Genomic DNA, 16,074 nt, shown 5'->3' with positions numbered 1-16,074 from the left:
AGCTTGCTATTATCACCGCTATTAAATCCGCTTCATGAGTTGCTAATGTTATTAACGACTGATATGCGTCTTTCTACGATTGTCATTTTTACATTTTATTTATTCACAGCATAATTAATATCGCTGCTCTTGTTATGACGCATGTTTTCGTCGTAATTAATCCGTATTATAGATTTCTCATATTAATTTCTACATTTCTATTAATTTCACTTGCAAAATAGGAGTTGCTAATATTTAAAGCAAAGGTTGCTTCTGTCTTTCTAATGTTAAAAATAAGTGTATTAAAATTAGGAAAAAGATATTTGCACGCGAGAATGTTGTTGAAGTTGCGTAGAGAGAATCGACGTGGTCGGATATCAAAAATGCAAATTCCTGTTGCAGAAACGAAGCTCCCGGCCGGCAAACCGGCAGCCCCCACGGCGGTCACGGGGGACTCCTCACACCCTACGATACTGTGGCAGTGTAACCTGTAAATCATCATCTTCCGTGATCTTCCGCTTCTCTCGATAGCCGGCGGCCACGAGGAAAGTAGCCGAGAGACGCGGAAATGAAGCGCACGCTAATTCTTCCCCCGGTGCTGTCGTCGGTCCAATTTGCAACGATTTACGATAGAAATTAGACGTCGTCGCGAGTAGATAGATTCGATTACCACGTAAGGTATACGCATGTTGATATCATCTCGAGATCGTGACTACCGACAAAGATCTGCGCGGTCCGTCTTGCGAAATAAGATTGCCTCCTTCGCCCCTAACACGACCAAATTACGCGACTTCTCCTTTTTCTCTCGCAAACACTTGTCGGCCTTCCATCTTTCCCTTGTACTTCCTCGAGTACGTTCGTTTACAATTGATCTTTGGGGAAGGCCAACTTTGAAACTGCCTTGTTTTTGATACAATTTTTCGAACCAATTCAGTCGATTACGCACATCTAGGAAGGCCAGATTCAAGACTGTCTATATCTACTGCCCTATCGCGAAGGAGGCGCAGCGATTCATGAAGTCACTCATGCTTCGTTCGCAAGTCTTGCGAGTCCTGAAACTCTTTGTACACGTTCAATTATGTCGACTAAAACCTTTTTATACTGCTTGACAGAGATAAAAGGCAAAATTTGCGTTTAGACACGAATGATACTCAATGAGATGTGATATAAGCTTATCAATTAACTTATTAATTATCTTTGCCTATTTTGTATGAAATATTTTTATTATAAAAAAAGACGAATTTTTCTCCGCACTATCGTCGAACGTGTACGCGAGATGAGGTTTGAGGCTCGCAGCTGTCGCTGTGAGGCAGTCCTGTAGGAAAGCGAACACACAACCGGAAGTCGCGTGTTCGCGGGCGCTCAACTGCGGCAGAGACGCGACCCGGATGATGGTGCTCTCGGCGACGGTGGATTTTACGGGGGTCTTCTGATATACTAGAACTGTGAATTAATTTTGAGGGATGGAGTATGTTCACCGTAAGTTTCCAACAGCACTCGATGACTTTCAGCAGCACTTTTCTTTGAATTAAACAGAAAAAGTAAAACTTCCCGCAAATGGTGTTTTGTTGGCTCGTAATTCGACATCTTTGAAGCTGAGAAAAAATATGTTGTTTACACTTCAGCAAAATGACACATAATAAAAAGTAAAGCCTAATGACAGAGCTTTGACATGAATATAGTTACAGAAGTGTCCGATGCGATATAGCATAAATTATCATCTATTGTAAATCCCTCAAAATTAATTCACAGTCCTAGTATATCCGGGGTATAATTCTAGATTACAATCGTCGCAGGAGTTGCGTATAATGGGAAGAAAAACGTATATATGATATACACATACACACATACACACACATATACATATGAGATTAGTTGGTCGCTTTTTGAGTCATGGTTGTGCCACACTGCCGCTCTCTGAGAGCGTACGAGATATATAGACATACATACGTACATATATTATATACATATACTGTATGATTTATAATTTCGTAACGAAGGTTGTGTCCCCTCCCCCTTTGTCCCTTTGACGATCGGCAATCTTGAGTCTCGACGTCGCGGAGAGCAAGGTTTATGGAGTACGTCGTCACTTCTCGTCTTTCGTCATTATCGTCGTCATTGTCCTCTTTAGCGATTCATTTAGACGAACGAGACATTCTTATCGTTCAAAGGATAAGATTCCGTATAGAAAACGCCGATCGACTGTCCGTAGGAAGAACAATGCGGCAAGCCATCGAGGGAACGCTTCGATAAACAGCAGGCCAGCCACGTATAAATTAAACATATTATACATTAACAACATTATCCTCACATACACGCGCTGGTGCGTGCACGCAATACACGTCACACCACACTTGCTGTCGTCCTATATATGATATAAATATTTAGTCCGCTGTAAACATCTAATTAATCCCACCCCCGTGCTAATCTTCTTCGATTGATTACGACGTACTGATAAGATTCATTCTGATATCGCGACGATGATCGTTAATTAACAAATATAAGCGATTCGAGTAATATAAAAGCTGATTTAACGTAGATAGCTCGTAAGCCGGACAGATGGTCGCGAGAAGGCGTCGTTGTATCTTTGCGACGAAGCGAGAGATCGGGATGGATCGTTTTCTTAAACGCGATCGACCGCGATCGAGCGGTTGATCTTCGTTGGATCTTGGGCGAACAAACGGAACGGATGCTTTCCGGAGCATCTTTAGGTTGTGCATCCCCCCGACATCCCGCGACGTCGCGATCACGACGTCGTGTCTCATAGTTCGTTTTTATCACGATACTATTTCTAGATATACATACAAATATAAATATATATTATATATACGCTAACTATATATTATACATACGTTGTAAGTAGATATTTCTAGGTGTCGCATTTGTTTGTCGAGACGATGTACGAGCCGGCTCCCAGTTGGGCGACTGGGCGAAGGAGCATCCTCGACAGACGTGTCTATTACAGTAGGAGTGTTACATCTTTAGTATATTTAATTCGGACCATTTGGAACAAACTTTTAGCATTTATGTATATCTCGCTATTATTTTAGCATTAACTCAATTTTCATTCAATTTATTAGATTTATTTTAATTGAAAGGAATTAGGGAATTTCTGTATGTATTAAACAACACGACAAGAAAACTAGCGATTAAGAGCGGATGGTAATGCTTAAAAATTTTTTAATTTTACGCGAAAATTTAAAGGAGAAATTTAATCTCCCAACGCATTTCAATATTAATTCAATGTTGTAATTAGTATATTCTATCATTGTTATCATTTCATTACTTGTCATATCGTTTTTTACTTACATAAATGCGATTAAAAGTAAAAACACACGGAGAATTTCCGCATGAAATTTTAAGGGGTGCTTCGTCTTCATAAGTCGCTTTTGCTTTCGCAGAGGAATTCCTACCCTCTGCTTGTCTTAAACTGGTCGCGGCTCGACACGCCGACGCACTTTTACTCATCGATGTGATTTTAAAAGGCTGCGCAAAAGCCTCGTGTCTCGTGTATATGTTACGATCGCGCTCTTACCGTAATTAACGTAGCCATATCGTCCCAAGTCACCCTTTATGACTTATATAGTATCACGTTCTACTCACTTAACTCGCCCCCGCGAAAAACTTTGTCGCTTCGAATCGCTTCCGAATTTAACCAGAGCTAACACATCGGCGTAGACCGATAATGATAATGATATTATGCATTCGTATATAGTGATGTGATCACGTCCGCGCGCTATTTCGGTCGCGGCTCATCGTTTTGTCTTATTAAGCGAAGTGGACGTCCGCGACGTCGCACAGGTGATAACGTTATGTTAAGCGGTCCAGGGTGCTTGGCAAGAAGTGTTGCGAAATGAAACATTTAGCGAACAGTGAGTTCAATTGAATTTCGGCTAAACATTGATTTCTTTTCCAGCTGGAAACATTGATAACGAGAATAACGTACAACTTAAAGACTGAAAATTTACGTCCACATATTGCTTTATTCACTTTTTGCTCGCATGATTGCTTTATATTTCTACGCACAATCTAGCATCTAGTATATTAAAATTGTAAAATTACATTTGCCATTTATATCAGCTCTTCTTGCTAAGCACTCTCGAGCCCATCGTTCGCTCGTCGCGTAATCGACGTATATTGTGTGGTAATTTTTTGCAAGATTCGATGTTACTTTTTGAGAGACGCTGCGAAGCGTGTCGCTCGCTTGTGTATGCTTGATTGATATATGCGTTGAAAGCATTTGGCTGTTCTTTTAGTACGACGGCGAACGCGGTTCTTCGAGCTCGTACCCTTCTCATTGTCGCCTGTCAGACTCGAAGCGTTTCCTTTGCGTTCCTTGGTTTTCTTTATCCTTGCACCCGTGAAAAAGAAACGCGGGATCGCGACGTATTGTCTAATAAAAAAAAGCAAAGAAGAAAACGCGCGCAACATCATCCCCCGCGTTTGCGGAGAGACTCGAGGACCCGCTCGCAGTGTATCGTTTCCTCTCAATGCCACTATTTTATGTTTTTGTACCAAAGTTGTAGCGTCTAACTTTGCGTTAAATAAATAAATCTTAAAACGGTCGCTGATTTTTCTCTCTACAGCTCCGTCGAATTCTCTCTGATTTTTGAATTTTACTTGCGCATAAACAAGAATATTTTACGTATACATTGATTTTGTGTGATATGCGCATATATTAATTCAATTCATTTTCTTTACATCACTTTGATGTATTATATATCAATCATAGGAACATTAATAATTGCGAGTTTTTAATTTAATCATTGAAATATAATTTTGTGTGATTTATGTTCTATTAAAATATATTATAGATTTATAGTGTAATATTGAAATAAATTTTAATATATTACAAATGATATAATATTACAATGAAAATTAATCACAATTTAGGCAAAGATTACTGCTACGGCAAAGGCGTTCTTTGCAAATAAAGATTTAAGAAAATAAATTAAACTTAAAACTTTAGTAGTTAATATTCATGTTTATAATATATTAGCATATTAACATGTACAATTTCGTGTTCGCAAACGTTTCGTCCTATTCCAGGACCTTTTCAATGCTGGTAGTTAAGATTAAAGACAAAATTCCATAAAAAAGTAAAAATTTTTTAAAAATAAATTCGATATAATATTAATATACATATCTGATTATGTTATTATGATTTAGTTGTGCGAGACATTAAGTATATAATTATCATATAATTATATTAAAAGTTTAATGAATTATGTAATAATTAAAAATATTTATACAGATGAAAAACAATGTTAAAGAAGGCATAATGATATCTAGTTTATTGATTTTATAATAATATATATGCGTATATATTAATTTAATTTATTTTTTATACGTTAATTTAATGTGTTATCATATTAATCATTAATAATTGCGATTAAAATTTAAAATCTAAAATTTATCAATTGAAATATATAATTCTGATTTATAATATATTATAATATAATAATAATATATTTAAATTAGTAATAATAATTAGTAATAGTAATAATAATAATTATTAATATATTTTAATAGATTTTATATATATATATATATATATATATATATATATATATGATACTTATATTATTAATATAATATACGTATAGTTTATTACATCATTAATTATTTAATTACAAAATATTAAATAGATAATTATTACATTGAAAGCTTAATAATAAATTATGTAAAAGTGTTAAAAACATAGAGAGGAAAAAGAATCGTAAATAGGGAGAGATAAGATCCAGCTGATTCATTGTTAGGTTCATTGAACTCACCCTGGGGGTTTTTAAAATGATTTATCTGCAGTACAGGTCTCTGACCTACCTTATCGATGGTGCGCTTTACCGTGAAGTTAGCAAAGGATTATCGCGGCGCAGTAGTTCAATGTCGGTTGGCAGTGACGGTTGTTTATACGATGGCGTCCGGCGGTGGTACGTGTCCGTTTATTTCCCATTTCCGTGTAATCTTCAGGCCTGTTTAATGACCGGACTCTCTTATTAACGTAGTCATTATTCATTTTTTGTTTCTTTCATGTAACAACAGAGAACGGAACCGAAGAACGAACGGAAGCATCGACGCCGGCTCAACCCATCGCCAATGCCGTATCCGAGACGACTCACGTAAGTAAATTCATATAATTTCAGCTCGTCGAGCAGCGATATCTCATCTGAGAAATTATCATGAGTCTGTTAAATAAACACGAAAACGCGCGCGCTTTCGGCGCGAAAGTAAGGTTAGGTTAGCTTGGCTTGTGTGATATCATCATTCTTTATTATCTGGTATCTGTTAACTGACAGTAACCTTGCATTATATTCTTATAAATACAAAACATGTGTTTTTGAATATATCCAACTGTATAAATTAAATCGGTATTTCAAACTTGTAACTTATGTAAGTGTAAGTGTATTTAATCTAATTACATTAATACATCGGAGTTAACTAATAAATTAAATTTTACTTAAATTTACTTGTATATATTGCTTTCTCGATAATATTGTGATTGAGGAATCATTAAGTTAATCAGTTGAAATTATCAGAACAATCAACTTAGAGTTATTTATACAATGGCTTACAAGGTAGTATTTCTGTGAATATTGCTGATTGACTTATAAATTTTATCTTTCTATTTACAGAAAGTAATAGGAATGGATAAAGATGGTGATATGTCTGGTGTACCAGCAAAGAAATCTCGTGTCGAAGTGCAATCTCTTCCAACCAGACAATATTTGGATCAGACAGTAGTACCGATATTGCTACAAGCATTATCCTGTTTAGCCAAAGAGAGACCTGCTGATCCTATAAGCTTCCTCGCTGGCTATTTACTTAGAAACAAGAGTCAGTACGATAATGGCGGTTCGCCGCCGACTAGTCAGTGAATGCTTCCCTGTCCATGTGCGCATTTCGTGGTAATATATGAACTTTACTTCCTAAAAATCTCTTTTTGATACTTCAAGCACATATTTACGTTATAAACGTATTATGTACTTGCGTATTTTTGAACGAAATAAAAATGAATTAGCTCCCTATTGTAGGGACAGTAGTGACTTTTTAGAGGAGTAATACAGCGTTATTCTGTGGAATACAAAATATACGTTTTTTAAATATTGAAATTATTTTAAATAAATATTGGTTTTTTGTATAAAAATAATAGCAACATCAGAATTATCCTAATTGCAATAGCAGTTACAGAATTGATATTAAATCGTTATTGACTTGTAATATGTATTAAAAAAAGTTGCTACTTTTTCTATGCAAACACATAGATAAAATATAATTAAGAAACATGATAATGTGGCTTTTATGAAAGAATATTTTAAAAATATATTAAAAAAGCGTGTAGACTCTGATTTTCAATTCTTTGCAAATTTACGGCGCGAAAGCGAACAAAAGAAAGGAGCGGAGAAAAGGGCTGCTGCCATCGATCCAATAAATCGTAATGAACCTTCCCTGCTCGTGTCGATTTTAATTGGAACGGCGATTTAATTGGAGGCAATTAAATGTAATCGCGCAATGAATCGGCGTTAAATTTATCTCGCGCTCCAATAAAATCGATAATTTACATCGGACGTGCAACACTCGCGTGCGTTGCAAATAGAGAAAGGGAAAAAGGATGTCTAGACACATACAAACACACACAGCGTTCAGTTTTATTATTCCTCGTGTCTTATTTCACCTCTTCCTGCGGTTTTCGTCTCGACGAAACTCGTCGGTTGGTCTTACAGAGTCTCGCCGGAGTAATTGGGCTCCCTTCGGGGCATCGGCGAGGCACAAGGAAAAGAAAATCCGTGTAGTGGCGTCCGATTGTACCGCACGAGCTCTAAATGACGACGCGAGAAGATATCGGGGTAATTTCGTGACCGACAATTCGCACAGCGACATCATCGGACCTAGTCCAATTAACGGCGAGCTATCCTCTTGCTCGAGTTCTCCTCGTATATCCTCTCGTAGAATCCTCGACCCTTACCCGTACACACGTACATTGATCGCGAACTCTTAGTCTTTTGTTTTGTACCCGTTCGACTGGGAGGGTCGACACGTTTCTGTCGTGATAAGATAAAGGCACTAAGCAGTATTTTTACCAAACTTGAGTTTCTCGTGCAAAGTACTTTACCAGTAATTTGTTCGTCTTAGGAACGTGGAGGCCGTCTCTGGAAAACAGTATCAGATGTTGTAATGAAATAAGAAATAAAGCGTTTACTATTCATCATTTATCTAATAATTTAAAAAAACTGATATTATTTTACAATAACTCCATATTGTGCATATGTGTGGCTGATAAATTGCATTTTTAAAACGTCGTAGGAATTTAAATTTTACTAGATGATGAATGGTACATTTTAATATTTTACATACGTGCACGTTGTTGAACGACACAATAATACCGGTTCTGTTTCTTTTTTTCTGTGTATTTAGAGTGAACTTTCACATTCATCACTCATTTCTGCAACGGATCACGAATAAATGCGCAAAAGTGGAAAGTCCACACTCGCGGCACAATACAGAAGAATTCGATGCAATTGTTGATGATGCAGCAACATCCACCTTTATCTTTTTTTACTTCCCTGCGAGAAGCACGCAATAATTTCCACGTCGAGTTGCTTCCATCTCCTCTCCACATTCCTGTTTGCTGTGCTTTTCCAACTCCAGAACTATGTAAGTAGCTTTATGCAATGCTAGAATATGAATATACAGAGTATATCTCGAACCAAGCGTTTTTTTTTTTCTTTCATGGATATAATGTAGAGTTAAATGATATTTAGATTTTAAAATGGACCATTTTTAAACAGTTATATAAAGTAATTTGATTTAAGATTAATGTTAATTTTTTATTTTATTTAAAAGAGTCCTATTAAATGTACTGCATTTTAATTTAATTTTATAAATTTTATACTTTTTTATCTTTATATTATATTTATTACCATTTTTCAAAAATTATATAAATATAAATTCTTTTTTGATTGCCATATCCATAGTAAGGAAAAAAATCGTATGTTTGAACAGAGATACTCTGCTTTATGGATTGCAATCATAATTTTTCCAAGTTTAACGCTGCAGACGTAATGAAAAATGACAATTGAATGACGTATGGTTACCCCTTTATATATATCTGCGAAATTGAATCCATATCGAAAATTGAACTCGCCGAAATTGTACCGGTTTCAATATTCGCTCTCAGGTCCAGATATCTCGGATATGAATATCTGCGTATTCTCTGTTCCATCCCTTCATTATTCTCGTGCGAGTCGCATGCTCGATCCGCGCGCAATAATCACGCCGAAGGCCGGATCAGCGAAGTATTTCCTAGTTGTACTAACAGTGACCGTGATCATGTCGCGTGTCGAATGTGCAAATCGAAAGGTAGACGGATAGGTAGATCTCCCGAGCGTGTCCTCTCCAGAGGCACCCTTATTGCGGTTTACGTGCACATATGCGCGATACGCAGGGACGAGCGTGCTGCACGCGTGTGTACACATGCGTGCACGTCCAAAGAGGAAGAGAGAGAGAGCCTACGGATAATTGTGGGCCCTAGCTAATGGCCGAGCCGTGTCACGATTTTCGCCAGGGCGTGCAGGTTTCGGAACCCTGCAGATTCACGCCTGCACGCCCGCACTTGGGACGACTCGGTCCAATTGGCACGCATATTGGAATTCTATTACCGGGATTACGGCCGGTAATTGCTCGGTTTAGCGCAATATCGCACGGCCGTCTGTCCGCGTCGCCGATGCTCCGGGTAGGTCCAGCGCGCGCGGATTAGCCGCGCGCCTAATCGCTGCCCGCGCGCGCACGTGATTCCTCGTTACGACCGGCGATTAATTGCTGGTGGACGCCGAAAACGTTAATCCCTTCCTGCCTCCCTCTCCTGCCTACCGTGTTGCATTATCTTTTCAAACAGCGGCTTTGATAATAAATCGCGTTATTTATCGAAATATTGCCAACTTTGAATGTCATTATTATACAAGCGTGAATATAAATATTGCAAAAATACATACGAGATATTTTTAATTTTTATTATGTCTCTCGCGAAAAAAATTTCATTATTCCCTCGATCTTTCTTTTGCGTTAAAATTTCCCTACGAAACTGCTTTTATAGGACGATGTCCAAGATTTTCTTTTAAGGAGAATTGGAGTTAATGAATTAATAAGCAGTAGCAATTAGTATAACTATAGCTATGTGTATGTATTTGCTTTTCTCCCTTTCTCTCTCTCTCTTTCTCTCTCTCTCGGCGTTCGATTTCGGTTTGCGTTTCAAATGCGCAGCTTGAGAGCTCAGTGATTCGATGTTTACGATGTACGTCCTTTGTGGATCACAGTTAGGGAATCGCAACTCACTAAGACGGATCGGGACGGCTTTTGAAAGCCAAGATTGATTAATTAATGCAGCAGAATAATGCTGATAATTAAATAATGCCAATCCCTATTATTTACGTGTGGGAATCAAAGGATCGTAAAATCCGCGATTAGAGCGTTGATAGGTAGAAATTATCCTTTGTCGTCCTTTCTAGAAATAGAATTTATAGATTATATGTGAATCAAATACGAATATGAAGTATTTATATGCAGAGACATAATTTCCAGCTAAATAAATTTTGCAACTTTGATATTTTAAAATAAATTTTATAGAGAAAAGAGAATTTTATATTTTAAAGACTTAATTGTTACAAAAGTATAGAATTTGGTATTATTTTTTTCTGTAGATAGCATAAAACTACATATAGATTCAACATTACATTTTTAATGAATACGATGACAAGTAATATTGTATATAATACAATAAAAATTACATAATACAATATATTATGTAATATAGTAAAAATTATCAGAGAAATGAGCATTTAGTGTTTATATTGTAATGTTCTTTACAGTTTAATATAATTATATCAATTTTTTTTGAGAAATCGATTTGTAGAATGATTTTTTGTCAGCCCACAAGATAGAAACGACAGTGAACAAAATTGCTGACGTTTCTGATCGGCCAGTAAGAATACAATTCTTAAGAAGCGCGACGGGATTTTTAGAGATTCTCTTCACTGATGCGGCACAGGATTATATAAAATGTTTCTACATAACTGAGAAGTCCGCCGCAGCTCTTCGCTTTGCCGAGGTGTCGGGAAAAAAGCGCTTACCCGGCAGATTCGTGCTGGCTAAAACCCTCCTTTCTCTCGTATTTTTTTGCCGCTTGAGTTTTATCTGATAACGGCAAAAATATTTTTCGGTCTCGCCCGTGGAAGGTGATACACGATCTTTTGTTGTCACAGCAAAAAACCGAAGCAATAAATACCGATATGAATTCCGGGCTTCTATATATTTTTACGATTAACTGCATTTCGGATTTCGAACCTCAGCTATTGCACGAGCAAGTTTGCACACTCATGCGTAAGAATTTATAAAATATTAACATGTCTAAGTCTTTCATTTAGGAAAGCAATATTTTACGTAATTTCTGCAATGCGTGTAATTGTAAAAAAACGTTGATCAGCGTTGTTCATAAATTGCAGTTTGAATATTTTGATATTAATTTGCAAAAAAGTAACATCCTCTCTACGAGAAATATTTCGAATAATTATTGGAGTTTTCTGCATTAAAGCGTTTCATGTTAAAAATGGAACTGTGATCTATGAATTGTAAATGTTTGAATATTCAAATGGTTTCAAAATTTAAATTTATTTTGCAAATGCGTTTTGCTTCGACAAAGAAGGCAAAACGCTTCTGCTCTCCTCGATTCAATACGAGTCGGCGCTTTTGAACTAGTTAATCCGCGAAGTGGTATTATTTCCGACGAGATAGCCACGCTTCGGGCAGGGTCACTACGTTATCGGGCAACGCGCGCAGTCAACAATCGCGACTTTTCGCGGGGACGCGTCGGCAAAACTTAAATATTTGTCGGAGATTATATTCATACTCTCTCCGGATTCGTGGGTCGACTTTTTAATCAGTTTGTCGACGTTCTTGCCCGCGCGTTCTCTCCGTTCCACCGAATTATCCCGCGGGCCTGCCACAGATTTTCATTTCAGATCTGGCTGCGGTATTTTCTCTGAGAAGAGAAAATAAAAGCTCTTCTGTTCCTCATCTCTCTTCTTTCATTCCTCTCTCTTTCTTTCTTCATTTCAATCTGTTTGACGATCTGCCTCTCTTACCGTGGATGTTCTAGCGGCGATGGCGTCTCTGTCCGAAGACAACGAGACAAGATCCAGAGCAAAGTGATGTACGTTATCAGGTCGCGGCATCGCTCGAGCATTCTAACTTCATCTTATTCCTTCCTCTCCGGGTGTCCAGGTCGAGTCCTTCAGATTTGTTGGTACCCTCCTTGAAAAACTCCTCAAAGATCGTCAAGTAATTGCAGGAATCAGTCATGTTATCTCTTTGTCAGACGATGTTCTGTCGGAAGATCTCCGCGATATTGATCTCTAATTTTCTGCGGGCGATATCAGGCCGCCGTCTTATTTCTCCGATTTATTCTTGTATCTATTTTATAGGAAATTTGTGATACATGACACTTCGATTTAATATTATATTTTTTGACATAAATATATATATATATATATATATATATATATAACAAAATATATTAATGAAACATGATCTCTTATATAAAAAAACATGTCAAATATTTTTTTTAGGAAGAACATAAAAATTTATTTCACAATTTTGCTATGAGACAGAGTCGTAATTTTATTTTATTTTACCATATTTTATTAAACATAAAAATCGCTTAGTTAAAATACACCTGCGATTGAATTTACACAACTTGTTTAATTAATCTCGGCTATAAATAAGTTAGAGGCATCATTTATAAATATCGTCTTTTTAAAGTATCTAAAATCGATACTACCCCCTGTATCGCGAAATAATGGCGCGTGATTATGACTGGGAATATATTTCAATACACATACACACATACACAAAATATATACACGTACACACGAATACTTCGGTGCCATCACAGCGGGTTATTATTACCCGATCGCGAAACCGTAAAATTCGATCTTACGAACGAAACTACGATCTTTCTGAAACACGGGCAGCCATGGAACGTTCTCTCGGATGGCGTCTAATGGCTGGAACTTTATCGGAAATAAATATTTTTTGCTTCTGTGCAGCGCGCGCGCATCGTGCCATTATGGCAAGAGCGGTTAGTAAGGCGATATCGGCATCGTCTGCGCGGCCTGCATCGATTCGATGAAACATACCCACGAAACATTACCTTTCTTTTAATGGAGCTTAATGCACAGATCCACCCCGTGGGCTTCGACTTTCGATCGCGGAGTCCCTCCTTTCCTCTTCGCCCATGCCGTCCTTTATCGTCTTCTCTCCGGCAGCAGGTCGGCGTCTCTCGGGAAAGCGCTTAATCCTCCAACGAGTCGAAAATCCCGACGGTATTACCGCAAACGTTGATTTGTGGTCGCAATAGCGACATTATTTATAATTTGCGGGTATTAATAGCTGGGCTTGTATCCTTGCGTATAGCATGTACCGTCACGACCCTTCCTCTTTCATTTTTATCGTTGACCTTATCTTCATCTTTTCAGTTTCCTTTTTTTATGACAATAATGTCGTTTGTAGAACGAAATAATATGTATGAAACATGTATGAAATAATATTAAAAATTTGATCTTTGGATAAAAAAATAAACAAGTTTTCGAAATTATTATTAAATATTATAATTGAGTTTTTGAGATACTTTTATTAATAATTTTTTGAGATATATTAATTTTTTATAAAAGAGCAATTACAGTATATGCTGATTCATGATTTTAATATTGTTATTATATTTGAGAAATAGCCAGAATGTATACTTGATTTTTGATAAATCGAGAAATGCGATCTTACGCTAAATATATGTAATAATATAATAAATATTAAATGTATAATAATATACAATTCTGTGATAGAAAAACTATTAATATATAATATATTATATTAATATATAATATATAATAATATACAATTCTGTGATAGAAAAAAATTATTAATATATAATATAATATATTAATATATAATAATTTAATTATTAATATATATGAATAATATATATAAATTTTATAAAAAATAAATTAATATATTAAATTAATATATTTATGTGTGTGTGTGTGTGTGTGTATGTTTTACGTAGTATTGTGTCATTACATAATTCATTTATTTTGCATCCAAATTGTCGAAAAATCGAACGTGTTTACTATAATTATAATAATTATTCGTTTCTTGTCGTTCACTCGATTGTGAGTAGTCTTCAGACTGTATTTTAAATCCGGAAACTTTTTGCATATGTATGAGTTGTCGCGTTTTTTTAACCTCGTGTTTTCCGTTGCATCCCTCGTCTTCTCTTCTTGCGACAGCAACGAAAACGGGGAGAATATCGAAACGATGGAAAACCACGCGGTGTACCTGCGAGCGCAGAGTCTCCGAATACGTTATTTCTTCGGACTGTTATTTTCACGATAGAACCTATGCGGATATACGGTGCATAGATAACGGAATCAGATAACTGCTACGCCATCCCTTACCATGGAATAATACCTTACCGTCGTATAATTCACTACTAGCGGACTGATATTTTTGTCGGAAAGCCACACACGATTTTGAATGCCTAGATTGCGCAATTCGTTCCTTTTCTGCTTACGACCATTGTCCAAGTTTTCCCAATTGACATATTGCAAGATATTGCGCGAATTAAATTTGTATGCCTGTTTATAAAAATAAAGCATGATTCCATTTTTATATTTATATATATAATATCTTGACAATGAAATGTATCGGTTATCCATTCTGCCGAATGGTAAAAGAGTAGATTCATTATAGTTGCTTTGTTGAATTTTAAAAAGTATGTCACTTTATTATTAAATATACCCCAAACGAGTCGTTCTGACATTTCGATAGACGCGTTTAAACATTTAAAGTTAAGTTTGTTGCATCTCGTAAAACGTTAACGACTCCTGTAATGAAAATGGCTGTTGCTTCCGTCTTTCTTCCTCAATGTATTTCGCTCGGCAATGCCGAGCTGAGAGTGCCAGTCTTCTGTCACATTGCAAAAGACCAAAACAAATTAGCGGATATAATGTAATTGCACGGCACCAATTTATTTCCGCTGCGCGGCGAAGCGCAACTTCGCGTTTCAGGCATTCTGCCGTAAATGAAATTAAGATTAGCACGAAACAGAAAATAATCGCAATTCGTACGTGAAGATAACGAAGCGATCCTATCTTTGCGAGTTAGGTGAAATGTCAGAAGGAAAAATGAGTTCGATAAAACCTCTTGCCTACATATATATATATAATATTGCGAGCCGGAAACGATTGATCTTGATTGAATTGTACATTCAGAATTGATTCCCTGTCGATATCCACCGCATTCGCTTTTCCTGACATTCAGATTAAATAACGTGATCTGTTTTCCTTATTCTACATGCGAGCTCTGACTGCGTCTTTTCTATCGACAAATTCTTTGACGAGTATCGAATGGATTCTTTCTCGTTATTTGTGTGAATATGTTTTTTTTCATGTGTATTTTTATTTTTTTCATGTTCATTATTTGACTATTATACTACGATTAAAGATAAAAATAGTATTACGTATTTCGTTTAAAGTAATTTATTGTTTATATTACACTGAGAAAAATGTTCAATGAAAAGGTACATAACGAACGGATATTATACCGATCACTTTAATCGGATATCTGATCAGAAAGTTCAGAATTTTGAACTTTCTGATCAGATATCCGATCGATCGATATTTTCTGATTGGATATCTGATTGGTTTCTTTTTTTTTCGATTAAAGTGATCAGTATAATATCCGTTACCTTTTCACCGGATATTTTTTTCAGTGTAGTTAAATAAAATAGAGAGAACACATTGCATTATAAGACGTTACAAAGTAGCAAAGTTTCATGCTTTCAAGTTCTTCAATTTTCACAAAATTTCCAAACAACCCCCGACGTTTAATTTAACTCAAGAGTCTTTAAAAATATTCAAAGAAATTACCATTGCTTCTTTCGAGCGTAATTCGAATGCGCGCTTTTACACGCAGTGATTCTCGAGATTCCAGAAAAATCGCGGATGGTAAATGAATTGAAATTTATAACGTTCTTGGAGATATTAAACG

The 16,074-nt window shown here is 36.3% G+C and overlaps 2 protein-coding genes across 52 annotated transcripts in view; both read left to right on the top strand.

The window, feature by feature from the left end:
- The window catches only part of LOC105258012 (Down syndrome cell adhesion molecule-like protein Dscam2), a 71,703-nt gene extending 67,159 nt beyond the window's left edge, over positions 1-4,544 (top strand). For all 50 annotated transcript variants that reach the window (XM_011269016.3, XM_025412303.1, XM_025412298.1 and 47 more), the window contains one exon: positions 382-4,544. In XM_011269016.3, the coding sequence (XP_011267318.1) occupies positions 382-466 (85 nt within the window). In that variant the 3' untranslated portion in view covers positions 467-4,544. The remainder of the gene's footprint in view (positions 1-381) is intronic.
- Positions 4,545-5,829: 1,285 nt separating this feature from the next.
- Positions 5,830-8,722, top strand: LOC105258011 (protein dpy-30 homolog). Of its 2 annotated transcripts, XM_011268998.3 has the most exons (4): positions 5,841-5,909; positions 6,022-6,098; positions 6,612-6,884; positions 8,392-8,722. In XM_011268998.3, the coding sequence occupies exons 1-3, from the start codon at positions 5,894-5,896 to the stop codon at positions 6,852-6,854; spliced, it is 336 nt and encodes a 111-aa protein (XP_011267300.1). In that variant the 5' UTR covers positions 5,841-5,893; the 3' UTR covers positions 6,855-6,884; positions 8,392-8,722. The 2 variants fall into 2 exon arrangements, with proteins under 2 accessions (XP_011267299.1, XP_011267300.1); XM_011268997.3 differs by lacking the exon at positions 8,392-8,722 and having other exon boundaries at positions 5,830-5,909; positions 6,612-7,611.
- The last annotated feature ends 7,352 nt before the right edge of the window (positions 8,723-16,074 follow it).

This window comes from Camponotus floridanus, unplaced genomic scaffold, assembly GCF_003227725.1.
Source record: "Camponotus floridanus strain SB8 unplaced genomic scaffold, Cflo_v7.5 scaffold5, whole genome shotgun sequence".
Taxonomy (NCBI): Eukaryota; Metazoa; Arthropoda; class Insecta; order Hymenoptera; family Formicidae; genus Camponotus; species Camponotus floridanus.
This window is presented reverse-complemented; position numbering and strand designations above follow the sequence as displayed.

Coding starts and splice junctions, on each gene's coding strand:
- LOC105258011 (XM_011268998.3), top strand. Junction 6,099..6,611: donor CCGTATCCGAGACGACTCAC/GTAAGTAAATTC, acceptor TTCTATTTACAG/AAAGTAATAGGAATGGATAA.